The 15,684-nt window shown below is 33.8% G+C and overlaps 1 protein-coding gene across 1 annotated transcript in view; it reads left to right on the top strand.

Annotated features, from left to right (window-relative positions):
- Positions 1-15,684, top strand: part of KCNT2 (potassium channel, sodium activated subfamily T, member 2) — a 318,603-nt gene that overhangs the window by 237,750 nt on the left and 65,169 nt on the right. Inside the window, exons 19-21 of the mRNA XM_012650477.1 lie at positions 755-927; positions 8,316-8,387; positions 12,210-12,344. Of these exons, the coding sequence (XP_012505931.1) occupies positions 755-927; positions 8,316-8,387; positions 12,210-12,344 (380 nt within the window). The remainder of the gene's footprint in view (positions 1-754; positions 928-8,315; positions 8,388-12,209; positions 12,345-15,684) is intronic.

Consider the following 15,684-nt stretch of genomic DNA (forward strand, 5'->3'; position numbering starts at 1 on the left):
ATAAAACGTAACCATAATGTTTGTAGCCTCATAATACCCTGAAATAAAAAAAAAAAAACTGCAAGGATGTCAAAGTCTGAGAGTTGGCTCTCCTGCCTTTCCTTGAAGAAGGGATTATCACAGGAGATGTGACTCTGTCTGGAGATATGGTTGAGGCTTGGAATTTGTTTTCCTGCCGTTTACCAAGGAACTCTGTAAAAGCAGATTCTCAAAAAACAATTTTGAAAGAGAGAGATTTCCATCTTTTTTCTGTCCATTCAGCTTTCTTCAGAAGTTGTGCAACACAGATCTCCTGCAGGGTACCTGTTAGTGAGAGAACTCATAGGATTGGTCTTTAACGGTTACTGGGGAATTTTGGGGATCAGGTATTTTCCTAGTATTTTTGCAAGGCTGCTCTTTTCAATTATAATACGTTTAAATGAAAGTCAGAGGCAGATACCCGGATGTCATCTGGCAGCAGGTTTTAGTTCACAGGAGAGAACGCGCGCACACACACACACACACACACACGTGCTGTCTCTCTCGGTACCAGGCTGCAGAGCCACAATGCATTTGCCTTGTCCACGCACTCTTTTATTTTCTGGTGTAGGTTGGAGAACTGGGCACAGACAAATGTTAACTATTTTAAAATTTTTTAGAAAATTAGAATTTACTTGGTTAGATTAAATTTACATTTCCATATATCCTAAGTTTTTTCACCAAATTTTAGTGGAGTATAAAAATGGCATTTCTTTGTATAATTTTTTTTCCCTAGAGTTGCCAACATAACTACTATGAGGATGCAAAAGCCTATGGATTCAAAAATAAACTAATTATAGTTGCAGCTGAAACAGCTGGAAATGGACTGTATAATTTTATTGTTCCTCTCAGGGCATATTATAGACCAAAGAAAGAACTTAATCCCATAGTACTGCTATTGGATAACCCGTAAGTATATTTTAAAATACACAAACAAGATAAACAGTTTTTAATATTATGTTATGTACATCAAAAATAATTAATTTGCTGGTAGTATTTTAAATCAGATACATTATGGTACATGATTCATCGGGAGATACATTCTGTGCTATGATTCAAAAAAATCATTCAATATGGTTATATTTCACAAATATCACTTGAAACATCACTGAAATATTCTGTGAATTTTTCTGAAACTCTATTGCAAGTGGTCATATACTCACAATTCCACAGGAAACAGGCCACTGAAATAATTACTGCAATTTTCCTTAAATTAATCAACTAGTCTGGAAAATATCTGCCAAAACTGGGTAATTTTGTTATCTTTCTAAAGAACCATTAATTATCAGAGAAGCATTTACTGATCCATTTTTAGGTTATGCCATGAAACATCACAAATTATTATGATTGTACTACTGTTAAAACATACATTCTATAACATAACATGAGTAATGCTTTACCATGTGTATCTATTTCGAAAATACTGGATTGGTTTACTTTGGCTAAATAAGACTACTGAAGCATTTCAAAATTCTTATGCATATATAAATATAGGTTACTGAGTGCAATGGTCAAAGCCATTTTATTCTAAAATTATAATATTCCTCTCAGTGACTGAAAATTAGTAGCAGATGGTCCTTAGATTAATACCATATTTTAGGATTCTCTCGCTCCCCTCATCCATTCCAATGTGATGCAAATTTCAGGATGAACTAGATGAGGCCAAATTATACTGCCTTGCCACTGCCTTTCAAATTTATCAAAAGAAGTTTCTCAAAACAGATATTTCCCCAATATATTATAACATTATGGTATTGTTTTTTCTGAATATACCAATACCAAAATGCTCATTGGGGCATCTCTGTTAGCATCATGATCATAGAGATAATCAACACTAAAAATTGGAGAATTTTCAGGTATGATGACTCAATGACTTTTTCCATACCTATTTGGCATCTAAGGAAAGGTGAGACATATTTAGGGTAAGTGTAGAAGAATAGAAATTTGGACTCAATGCCAGAAGAAATAAAACCTTACTAAAATAAATGTTAGGACAATAAAAGTTTGGAAGCGGGATGGCCATGCCAATAGAGTGGTTGGAAATCACCTCCAGGGTCTTTTGAACATGACCTTCATTCCGAAGCTTCTCTGGTAGGAAGCTCCCCAGAACTGGCTGAGCTGCCATATCAGAGATGCTCAACTATGTGAATTCAAATGCCTGAGCTTTTGGCTCTTTTTGCTTATGGTGTGTCTACTCCCCTCAAGATAGAACTTAAAGACAGAAGTATTTACAAACTGATTGCCTTAGAGTAACCCCATCTTGCATGGCTTGGATCAAAATGGATCACCAGGGTATAAAGAGGAAGACAGGAAGAAGCTTGAGAAAGAAGTGGAACTGTGTTAGCATCCCTCTGGCGGGGCTAAAGACAAAACTGTCCTTTCCCCTTCTTGACATTATTTCAAGATAAAATTGTTGTTCTGCTGTGTAAACTTCCCCCCCAAAACTCCAGTCCCCATAATTGAGAGTGGAGTTTACGCTATGGACAGAGATGGACTCCTCTTTTTCAGTTTCCAGTCTTGCTAAGTAATCTCCTCTCGGAATCACTAATCCTCCTTTTCAGCTGATTACTCTGTGAAGCCAGTGGCAGGCACTCGAGTCCTTTACATGTATAGTTTATGTCGATTTCAGAGTGACTGTGAACAAATCAGTCCCTTTATGTTTAGTTTTGAATAAACAAGTTACCAAAATGCCTGGTTACTGAATGATCGATTGATGCGTATGTTAGGAGTATAAAATCAAGTGGTTGTACAGTCTTAATTCCTGAATTTGATCAATCACAGAATAGTCTAAAAATTCTACTTATCTTTATTAGTGACAAATGGTCAGTGTTTCTGTAAAAATATAAATATGTCTTTTACCATAGAATATTTTATCTGAGACCATAAAGATCATTCAATAAAAAATATTCTTTACCTCCAACATCTGTTCATAATTATAATAACTGTTGAGCATTTACTACATGTCAGTTATCATACTACACAGTTCATTTACATTTTATTCCCATAAGAAACATATTTATATTGCATAGTGATGATTTAGCCTCAGAAAGATATATCAAGCAGTTTAAAATCTCAAAGCTTACAAATTACAATGTAAACATTTAAATAAATTGAAGGCTGTGTGACTTGTGTACACCACTGTTTCTTATTTTACAGATGATGTAAAAAAGACCCAAAGAAGGTAGATGACCTTTTCCAAGGTCAATTCTTAGATTAGAACTTTCTGTTTAATTCCTAGTTCATTGTTCTTTCAACTATATCATCTTACCTAGTTTACAGGCTTTTAATATATGAAAAAAAAATAGTTTGTCAATTCTTTTTAAAACAAGTATATTTTAACTTCAGATTATTTTTGCATTAAAAATTCCCTTTGCTTTCCTAATGGTTTACATTTTGGAATCCAGCTATTTGCATGATATTGTTGTTAGATAATTCTTGTAGGGTTTGGCTTTATTTCAGAGTATTAGGTTGAAAGTGCATGTTCTTAAATCTGTTAGCTTCCTGTGTACTTCCCGAAAGTGGTGTCTAACATTTTTATTTGTTGTGTTCTGTTCCTTTGGTTAAGAATGAGGAAACAAAAACTAAATACCAATAAATAAAGTTCCAGGAAGTTTTATGCAATCTTTTTTTTTCTTTTTAAACAATAAGATGCCTGTTGCTCTGAACTAGCAAGTATTTTGCAATCTATCCTGTAATATTACAAAGTAATATGATGTTTTCTTCTTTAAACTATTCCCATGTTATAAGAATGTGTACAATAATGATTATATGCACCTTTACAATTATTAGTTTTGGGGATTTGACTTTATTTTAAATTCACATAAGCATTGCTGAAAATAATATTCACTACGTGGCTATTTAAAAAATTTACTTGAAAGACCAATTTATTCAGTATAACAGAAATAAATAATAACAGATGTCATAAGTATGGAATTTTAAAATGTAATTTAAATTTATAATGTTCACACATATAATATGCCAAAATAAGTGTTCACAATGTTTCCAAATAGAAAGCCTTTTAGATCTCATATGGTAATTAAATAAAAGTCATATTGAAAAACATCTTTCACTTGAGACTGGTTCATTAGAGCTGGTGTCAGTTCTGATTGGTTGGCCATCTGTTCTGTTTGGTCTGTTGTGCCATACTGATTTTAAATATTTTGATTACCACTCCAACCTTAAAGGTTATCTAGTCATTTTGTAACAGCATTTCGTATAAGAGTTAGAAAAGCAAGTCAAAAGCCATAATACATTACCCAAAGCCACACAAAGATGAGGATGAAGTACAAGATCCAGACTTATGATCTTAATTATTTTCCCAAGTCTTGTTTACACTATCCATTTATTAAATTAATCTTCTTTTCACATATGGTGTCAAGTAAACTTCAGTTTATTTTAAAGGTAGTAATAAAATGCCTGATATGTCAGTGTTTTTATTATAAAAAAATTTAAACTTTTGACTCATACAAATCTGAGATAAGATCAAAGCTTACCCTCTTGGTAAGCCTGTTACATACATGCTATTAAATCTCTTTTAAGTCTCATTCTTCTGATTTATAAGATGGTTAAAACATTTATCTTAAGTTATTGTGAGACTGTGTACTATAATGTATATAAAGCACTAGTGCCATATCTGGTTCATAAAAGGCAGACAGGAAATGTCAGTTCCTCTTCTGCCAATCACAAAAATATCACTGTCTCTATTTGAATTGATGGGTGGATTTGTGTGAAAACCCAATTAATGAAAAATGGACATTTATTTTAAGTAGTTAAAATTGAACTAATTATATTTTTAGCAAGAAATAAACTCCTTAAAAGTGAAATTATGAAATGTTAACAAAATAAACTGCTCATATAGGCATACTACTCTCATTTCTTGAACTTGAAATAAAGAAATTAAATTTATTATGGTTATTAGTTAAATGAGAAAGAAATAATGGCCTCAAATTTTAAAAATCCATACAAAATTATAAACACTTTTTGGTTCCCCAAAATCATTAACTGTCTAATATTTGCATGTAATGGCCATTTTTATTATGAGAGTTTCTATAAGGAGATTTTAGGCTCATAAGTAGTCATCTTTTTTAATAAAATTACAGTTAGGACTCATTAATGAATGTGCTCCTTTTTCTTCTGTTTACTAACATTAGTTACTTTGTATGTTTGTTAAATTTTTATTTTGTTACTAGTTAGTTTCAGTCTGTGTTGTTTTGTTTTGTTTTGGTCTATGCATATTTATTCTACCCTAGATCTATTTTTCTGTCATGTTTTTCTTTCTCATTGATTTGAAATACTTCTTTATATATTAAGCAACTCTGAGCTATAAATTTTATATAAGTAACAATTTTGAGATTTATTTCTTGTATGTTAAAATGTTTGTGATCAGCTATATAGTTAAACCTGTCAATTATTTTCACCACTTTTCCTTAATGTAATTTAAAATAGATAGGGCTTCTCTATTTAGCAGCCAGAGAAACAAATTCATGCATTTTATTCTATTGTATTAATGGTTTTATTTTTTTAAATTTGACTCTTCATCTATATTTTGGGGTGTAATGTAGGGAAGGCACATCTAGTTTTATGAATGTTTTATGTTTTTTAATGTTTTTCAATAATAATGCTTCTCAGTGTAAAGGTTATGTTTGCCAATTAACTTTCTCCCAATGACTAAAAAGAGCCTATGGTATCATTCCTGTTACTCAATTACTGAGCAGGTCAGTGCCGTGAACACTGCTGCCAATGTTAAATGAGCTGGCACAATACATGTAAACGCACAATTGGTTTATTCTTTACACATCAGGTTTCCTTTTAAACATTTCTCAATAGGAGTAGTGGACGAATCTATTTGTTATACAAAATTAAATTTAGCAAAGAATATGGCATAGTAGACCACTTATCTTAGCTATTTTTCATCAGGATTATATATTTACCAGGCTTCAGGGGCCTTGATTTACCTTGTAATATAGCTGAATTCATGTAAGGATGAACCATGCTATCACAACACAAATGCTAAAGCAATTCCTAAGGGTTTGGAAGATTGCCTACCCATTGTAAGTACATATTTGTGGCAGAATTGCATGTGACTAAAAATTCATGAGTTTCCTAAAGCAAGGCAAAAATGTTGATGGCGAATTACCTTTTGTAATCTCTACTAGACAAAGCAACAAAACACAAAGGCCTTATCTTCTCTTTTGATTCTAGCAGAAGGGTTGGCATAAAGACTTGCTTTGTCCCCAAAGACCTCAGTATTTGCTGGAAAAGTTTCAATATCTTTATTGAATTTATTGATTTGGTAATGTTAAATACTGTTGCAGAACTGTCACAGCGGAGTGATGGTCAGAGAAGATCGCATAAAGAAATGGAAACAATCTGAACCTAAAAGAATGGCATGAGCCAAACTAAAAAGGAGATTATCTCAGGCATATATCTGGAGTTTATTCCAGGTGTGTGTCTGCAATTAATAATGAATTATGGACCCAACTCTGCCACATAAGTTATCAACATGTATATTTTATCTGATTGGAATTATATTTAGGAGCAAAGAGATTTAAATAAAAACAATAACCAAAAAAGACACAGGCAGAAGGATTTTCCAGATCACCACAGAATCTCAGTGCTCTCCCGCTCTGGTGGCATTGCTCTTCATGTGGGCTTCTCCAGTCACCAGGCAGGTGGGAGAGCCAAGGAGGGTTTTGCATCGGCAATTAGAATGGGCCTCCCAATTTTAAGAATCAGTACAGTGCCTAGGAAGAGAACTAGAAATTTCTGCCATAAGTCACTGTCAGGACTGCTACTGGGAGTGTATATGGTTATAATATTTGTTGAAAATATGTATTAGGAGCTTAAAAACTGTTTGTAGACCGCTATTTACTTTTATCCCTTCTATGAATGTTTTGTGGTAATGATAAAAACACCTAAAAAAAAGTCTTCTGAAGATGTGCCTACCAGTGTTAAATATAATAGAAAGATACTGGAAACACCTGATAACTTCAGTAATTAACAGCAAAAACTGAAAATAACTAATAAACTAAATATTGAGGATTTTAAAGATGAATTGTGGTACATTTATAAGATGTAATAATATTGGGCCATTTAAATGACTACAAAGAAATTTAATGATAGGAGTTTAGTCAAAGTGATAACAGTGGTATTCGTTAGAAGGTTTTTTTTCTCTAATGCTTTGCTGTATTGATCATTCTCTTTCTTCAGAGTGTAAAGAGATAGGCGGATGGCCAACAGTGAGGAAATAGGGAAGAAAAAAGTTGATCTAGCTGGGCCATGAGCATCTGGGAAAATGTGGGTGCTGTAATTCCCTTGGCCTGGAATTTCTTTTTCCTTCTCTTGTACTGGGCAAACTCCTACTCATTCCACACCCAAATTAAATGTCACCCACATGAAATGTCCCCCAATTCTGCCTGCTGAGTGCAACATATTATTTGTTTTTTCAGATGAAAATATATAATTATGTGCTTTTGTACATGAATTTAAAAAAAACTCTGTATTATGTTAACAGGATATTCTTTTATTTGTATATGCCTGAGTATATTAAAATGTCTATTAAAAAATTTTGGATACATATATGCTGAGTGAATAGAGGCATGAATGAATTAATAACTTTATAAAATGAATACAATAGATTAAGCAATTTCTATGGAAGCTTTCAGGTTTATGGTTCTTTCGTTGAATACGCATATAAGTAAAGATTTCAGTCATAATAAATGTTTGCTCAACAATATGTATTGAGTGAATCCATAAACTAAAAGGTGAATTACTGTCATTGTAATTTTATATCATACATATTTTGCATGGGCATATGTACTATATTTTTTGATATGTTGATATATTGTGGGGCGTGTTGTGATTATATATATCCCTTAGAGAAAGTTAGTCTTAGTAGGCATTAGTACCCAATGCCTTAAATCATCTAAGAAAAAAATCATTAGTTCTTCATTTTACAAGGCCTCCTCTGCATGGATAACTTGTAAATTCATTGGTAAGATTTTTTTTAGTCAAAATTAAGAATATCACTTCAGTATTTTTGTAGAATGATGCCATAATGTTTCTGATTTAGAAAGCTGAAATACAACTTGTTTTTATAATTCTGAGGGCATTTTATGATTTATAACAAGTGCAAATAACATTTTCTAAATAATGTTAAGAAAAAAGGCACTTAAAATTAATCTTGTCAGCAGTGTTTAGTTTTGGAAATGCAAACTAAGTCAACTTACTTCCTTTCCCTAGAAGTGCTGCCACTGTTGTGACATTGTGTTTCATTTTGTAACCCATCTACTACTTAGGCCAGATATGCATTTTCTGGATGCAATCTGTTGGTTTCCCATGGTTTACTACATGGTGGGCTCTATTGACAAGTAGGTGACAAAATCTTTGGCATACTAACTAGTGTAGTGTCCTGTGGTTGTCCTGTGTTGAGCCTTGTTACTGCATGATGAGTGTCATTTGCGGTGTCAGTATTGCAAATATGATAGATTTTTGCATGTAGAGCTTATGTTCTCGTGTTATACATCATGTGTTAAACTTCCTAAGCAGTAATCTATTGTTGCATTAAAACAAATCTTGCTGCATGTCAATTTTGTCAGTTTTGCTCAGTTTCTAATGCTATTTTAGTTTTGTGTCATCTATAAAAATAACATTATTACTATTGATATAGTAGTAGAGAAAACCTAAAGATTCAATGTTGTGATGCATTGGTATCATTACCATAACTTCTGGAAAACTTCAAAATAATTTAGAAATGCTCATTTTAACTTAGATTTATGAGTTCAACTTATTAGGAGCTTATTTTATTCTAGTCACACATCAGAGTTGTAATTTCTAAAATATTTGTTCATTTAAAAGGTCACATGTATGTAATACATTAGTAATTAAATACAAATTTTTACATATGCGTCATGGTAACAGTCTATAAAATATATTAAAATAAAAGATCAGAAAACCAATACACTTGAAATAATACAGAATGTTACTTTTCCATCTTTAAAAAAGTCAGCCAGAGCCTTCAAAATAAAATGTTAAAATTTACCAGTCAAGAACTTTAATGCTTACATTTCATCCTGCAGATGTTGAAAAAACAAAGTTTTATAACTTTGAAATTGTTTATTAGTGGTGGATACATTAAAGATCAAACAGACTAAACTATATTTACCCTCCATTCTACATTAATATAATTTACATTATCATTTATAATACTAACCAACTAAAACTAGAGTTAGATATACTAAAAGTACCATTTATATCCTAAATATATTTTATAACTAGTAATGTTAATTTGAAATGATAGCGTTCTATTAAAATTCATAAGAAAAATAGTGTATTTAAAAGATAAAGAATAAACCTCCCATCTGCCCTTTCTGATATAAACTATGAAGTGAATTTTTCCTTTATAAAACTATTTGTGGTGGGGAAAAAAAAGAACTGAGAGCATCATCAAATTCCTAGGTACAGAGACGAAACAGGATTGGCTACATATTAATAATTATTGAAGTTGGGTGGTGGGTCCATCGAGGTTAATGATACAATTTTCCTCCTTTGCTTATGTTTGAAATTTTCCTTTAAAAAAAAAAAGCCTCTTTGAATGACTTAAAACACAGTCAGGGACACTCCCTGACACTTGTACATTTCACATTCTAGTCCTTAGAAAAAGGAGTCTTAGAGAAGACAGGTGGAAAGGGAGGCATCTCCAATTAAGTTATTTGTACCTTTTTTTTTTTTCATACAGATTGCCTTTTTTTTTTTGAGACAAAGTCTCACTGTGTTGCCCGGGGTAGAGTGCCGTGGCGTCAGCCTAGCTCACAGCAACCTCAAACTCCTGGGCTCTAGCAATCCTTCTGCCTCAGCCTCCCGAGTAGCTGGGACTATAGGCACACGCCACCGTGCCCAGCTAATTTTTTCTATATATTTTTAGTTGTCCAGCTAATTTCTTTCTATTTTTAGTAGAGACGGGGGTCTCGCTCTTGCTCAGGCTTGTCTGGAACTCCTGACCTTGAGTGATCCACCCCTGGCTCGGCCTCCCAGAGTGCTAGGATTACAGGTGTGAGCCACCACGCTCGGCCCCCAGATTGACGTTCTTGTGCCTTCATCTGGTGGCCAAACTCTGTAAAGCAGCCACACTGAAGAAAAAATAAGGCGAAGGCCTTGCAAATAGAATCAATGGGGAGAAATTACTACAGACAGTAGTTATAAGTTGATAGTTTATTAAAACAAAAGGAAAAAGGATTAAATGCAACATTTAATAAATAGAAAAAGAATAATTTAACATTAAAACACGAAGAATAAAAACCTTTCTACATATTTCAGAAATATCCCAATTTTATGTATTTTCTATAAAGTCATATTTAATGGTAGTTACTAAAGTCATTTGTCAAGCTTATGTGTAAACTATAACAGCCAATATTTTTAGGATAGAATTAACTGATACACATGGGTGTAGGTAGTGGTTAGCCATTTAGCGTAGGTACTCTCAAAGTGAAATTTTTGTCAACTATTAACTTCAGCTTCATTAAATTATTATTGATTAAAATATTCATCTTTCCTCTCTTAATTTCTATCCATTTGTCCCTATCTAGTCAATCTTACCCGCTACTGCTTTATATTTTCCTTTTCCTATCTAGATAGTTGTAATAGAGATATTTTTAATGGAGGAAAAAAAGATCGTGAGAGCTGAAATGTGAGAAAATGATTTAAAATTATAATAAGGTGGTTTGAAGACATATGTCTTAGGCATCATTTTGGTGGTCCATAAGGGACCATATAACATTCATTTTCCATCTAATTCTTTCCTTTTTTAAGTGCATTTTAATAAATTAAGAACAATTATAATAAATTTCCTAGATAAAAGAAAGACCCAAGTATCCCTGGGTATTCAAATTTGAAGGTCATCATATTGGTTGGATGTTATGGTCCTGGCCCCTCTTATCATAGGAAATTTATTTGGAATAACATTCTGTTTCCACAGTTTTAGCCATAAAATCTCTGCCACAGAACATTGCTCCTGATTCAAGCGCAATATTTTTTCTGGACTACTCCTGGGGATCTTGGACTCAAGGCTTTGGTAATACTCTCTCGACTAATAACAGAGTAAGAAATCCTGCCTCCCACTTTCCCATAAAAGGAAAATAATTCCCTCTAACGTGACGTGGCTAACTCGGCCAATCATGCACATGGAAAAGATCCTCAGGGACTTGTCTCTCCAATATAGGAATCTAAAAGAAACTGCCATTTTTTAAATTTTCAACATTTTATTTTGAATCAGAAGATACGGAAATTAGCCTATCTCTTCTTATCGTTCTTCAGTCAGCTCTGTACCTAGAACATTCTTGTACCCATTCAGGTTTAGTCTCCCTTATCCAACTCTGTTCTATTTTTCTAGTTTGTATGAAGCAGAGACAATGAGAATAATAGTTCCCTGTTTGAGTTTTAATGGTAAACTTTCTTTTAATTCATTGGGAGAATGCTAGGTAAGGTTTTTATCAGTGATGGGGAAGAAGACTGACTCTATTATAGCTCACAGGTATTTGCATCCTGACTTAGCAATTACTTGCAGCCAAAGAAATGAGGTTATCTAACTGCTCAAAAATTTAGTCTGACTAAACCGTAGGCTTGCATACAAGAGATATTTATATATTTCATATGCTCTTGGCTGTGTACAACCAATCTATAACACATAGCTTTTATACAAAGAAATAATAGACATCTAAAAAAATGTCATAGTTTTCATGTTTCTTCATTAAGCTTGACCATCTAAATTAATATAGCAATTATTTACTTCTACTCTTACCAAAAGCATCTTAGAAATTAAAAATGCAAACATGTCTTTGAAACAGTATGTTAACTGCAAAAACAAAGTTCTAATATGCTCTATTTCTATTTTATTGAAAAATGGGTGGTTTCCATGTTTCATTTATATAATTTATAAATATCATTAAATAAATATTAACACATATGCTTCGAAACAGCTGAGATTTAATGAAATGTAAAGAGTCCAAAATAAAAATTATGTCATATTGGTAGATAATATTGTACCATAATTCCCATTAATATCTACCTGTAAACACTCTGTAAATGCCACCTGTAAGGGCAACTTACATAAGCACAGGGGATGAGCGAGCTTTAATACCGGTTCCAACACTGTGATTTATTTAAAGTCCGTTTTTCTCTGTTGATTTTTATCAAAGCCTAGATGACCTACTTAAGTGTGGAGTGACCTTCGCCGCCAACATGGTGGTTGTGGACAAAGAGAGCACCATGAGTGCCGAGGAGGACTACATGGCGGATGCTAAAACCATCGTGAACGTGCAGACGCTTTTCAGGTAAGTGTCTGAGCAACGCAGCCCCGTCGTCTCCTTCGTGCCAAACTTGGAGTATTCGACATTGACTGTGCGTGAGGAATGAACATGAGACACTTATGCTGACTTTATGTTCTTTCATTTATTCATTTGATCTCAACACAAATACTTATTTAGCACTTTGTATATGACTGGCGTTGCATAGAGTTAAATATTTAACACCAGATTGATAATCCTTTTTCTTAAATAGAATGATATATCTGTTTTCTCAGATAGTTTCACAATAACAAATTCTGAAATGCCATGTGTAGTAGCAGTCGTGATCTGTGAGAGGCTCTCCACGTGCTGACTTTGTTTTATGCCTGGAAGTGACCCAAGGCAGGCATTGCACATTGGACAGCTAGAACTCAAAGACTGCAAGTCTGTAATTAGGTGACGCATCCATGTTAGAAGCAAAGTCATAACCTTATCCTCACTATTTTCCTGTCTTTCATTAATGAAATGCACCGAGATAAGAATCCCCTTTCTGAGCCTCTCTGGGTAAGAGGGAGCAATCATGACCAGAGAAAGGTCCATGTTATAAGTAAGGACAAAAATCATCCATATATCAAGACATCTACATCACTTGGAATGATTTTCCCTAAAATTGTCTGAAAATTTAATGTCAGAAAGATCGTTTTTACTTTTATGAGTTTGCAGAAGCCTAAAGCAAATACGTGAGCTACCAGATTATGAAAGTAAATGACACACCTTCAGCATTATCATCGTCCACGCCTCTCCACTCCACCTTCATACCTTGATGCTGTAGCAAAGCATATTATCAAGGTTAATCATCTCAGTTTATCGTTTGAGTTCAAAATTCAGAAGAAAGAGCCTAGATGTGAGTCCCAGTAAAGTTGCCTATTTTGGGTAAGATCTTAGGCAAATTATTTTCCTTCTGCAAACCTCTGTGTCTTAATCAACAAGATTATTAAAGATTTAAAAATATGTACTGCCTTGGCACATGCCTGTTAGTTTTTAATTAGTTAATAAATATTAGCTATTAGAATTATTGGCAGTATAATTATCACTTTCATGTGGCAGAGTGGAAAAGACACAGAGCTTGAACTCCGTAGCAGCAAACTTCATCTGACATATCTGTCCTAGAGGCTCCAGCAGACACTTGCTTACTTTGTGACCTTTATAACTTCATTAAAATTCACTTTTCCCTATCTATAAAATGTTTTGGAAAATAACTCACTAAAGATTAGAGATCAGGTATATAAAGAATCTGTTACAGGGCCAGGTGCGGTGGCTTACGCCTGTAATCCTAGCACTCTGGGAGGCCGAGGCGGGCTGATCGTTTGAGCTCAGGAGTTCGAGACCAGCCTGAGCAAGAGCGAGACCCCGTCTCTACTAAAAATTAGAAAGAAATTAATCGGACAACTAAAAATATATAGAAAAAATTAGCTGGGCATGGTGGCGCATGCCTGTAGTCCCAGCTGCTTGGGAGACTGAGGCAGAAGGATCGCTTGAGCCCAGGAGTTTGAGGTTGCTGTGAGCTAGGCTGACGCCACGGCACTCTAGCCCGGGCAAAAGAGTGAGACTCTGTCTCAAAAAAAAGAAAAAAAAAAGAATCTGTTACAGCACCTGGAAAATCTACCCTCAATTTGCATAAGAACCTCTTGTTCCAGAAGGAGGAATACACATTCTACAGTTATTGTAATGTGGTAGTTCACTTAGAATATAGCTAACTAGTTAACTAGTGAGCTGTAATAAATAGTCCATTTAAAAGTAGTATAGGACATGTTTAAAGTATTACAGATATATATGCAATTTTTTTCTCTAGAGAATAAAAAAGGAAATTACAGGATAGAAAATTAATTCAGTTCAGGGATGAGATTTATGCCCAGTGAATAGATTAAAATCATACTTTTTGATTCCATGCTTGGCAAAAGCTAATTATAATTTTAAGAGGAGAGGATCCTTGGTTTTTTTGATTAAATGTGCTATTAATATTTTAATTTTCAATCTGCTGTCAGTTTATTTCTATTATGGTGGTTTCTATTGATTTGACTGTTATTACATATTCTCTGAATGAATTGTTTTAATTATAAGATAATAATAAATCTCCACCTTGCTGAGAAGTACAAAGGTTCTGATTAGTAATTAAAGACAAACAAACTGACCAAGAGTAATCAAGGGCAGATACAGACGTGGCCAATGATGGTGCAAAGGCCACCCTTCTCCGAGTACCTGGCTCAGGAGGCGATCACCACATGTTGAATGACTGAATGGATGAATAAATGAATTAATAACTTTGGATGCTTTAGCTATTAGGGTTACGTATCTTAAGCAGTAAGATATTTTTTAATTTATGCAATTTTATGGTGTATATAGGTATATAGACTGAATAGTTTCAAGCAGAATTTTTCAAAAGAACTATTAGATACCCAAATTGCAAAGTAATTACCTCTATTCTTTTCTTTCCTGTGCCCTATAAAGATATTACCATTATTTCTCTAGGTATATAACAATAGTTTTCAGGAAAAAAATTATATGAAACCTTTTTTATGGAGTAAGTTATAAGCTGCTAATCTATATGCACTAAACTAAGCTAGTTTTACATTTAAAAAAGTAAGCTAGACATCTGTAGGTCCCTATATTACAAAAATATTGCTTATATGGATAAATGACCAAAATCATGCAGATTTGGGAGTTTTGTTTTATGAGTATAGTCAGTTACCCTTCTCTGGGTCACTCTTCTGCATTCCTTGAAGATTTTAGTTCCTGATATACTATGACTCTCGCCAACCCTGATTCAACTGTAATTCTTCATGATTTCAACAATCCTACCTAGATGATCCTTTCAATGTCTTACATTAGCCAGCCATTCTCATGGTCATATCCTTAACCTTGAACTATGAATAGTTTTCCACTCCAAATTTTCAGTTTCTAACATTCAACTTTCAGAGTGCTGCTACTTATTTTCTATCTAATTTTTTCTAATAATTCCAACTCTTAGCAGTCTTTTAATCACACTGGAATCTATCATTTGCTGATCCTACTAGCTTTTCATTGTCCCCAGTCACCTGAGGGCTTTTTTCCTCTCCTCACCTAGATTCAATTCCATGATCAATCGTCATAATCAATGCTGTGCTGAAACTAGTATAGGCTAACAGTGATCTCAACCCTCTCCCATTTCTCTCTTCCTGTATTCCCAGTTTTCTTTCCTTGAGGTTCTCTGTCCACCACCATGCATGAAATTCCCTAGAGGCAGATGAAAACATTCCAGAGGTAGGGTCCAGTTAGCCCTGTCAGTAAGCATCAGGCAACTGTAATAGAAATCCAGTCACAATGGCTAGATGCCAGACCGTTCAGGAGT

The sequence above is a fragment of the Propithecus coquereli genome, unplaced genomic scaffold (genome assembly GCF_000956105.1).
Source record: "Propithecus coquereli isolate 6110/MARCELLA unplaced genomic scaffold, Pcoq_1.0 Scaffold328, whole genome shotgun sequence".
Taxonomy (NCBI): Eukaryota; Metazoa; Chordata; class Mammalia; order Primates; family Indriidae; genus Propithecus; species Propithecus coquereli.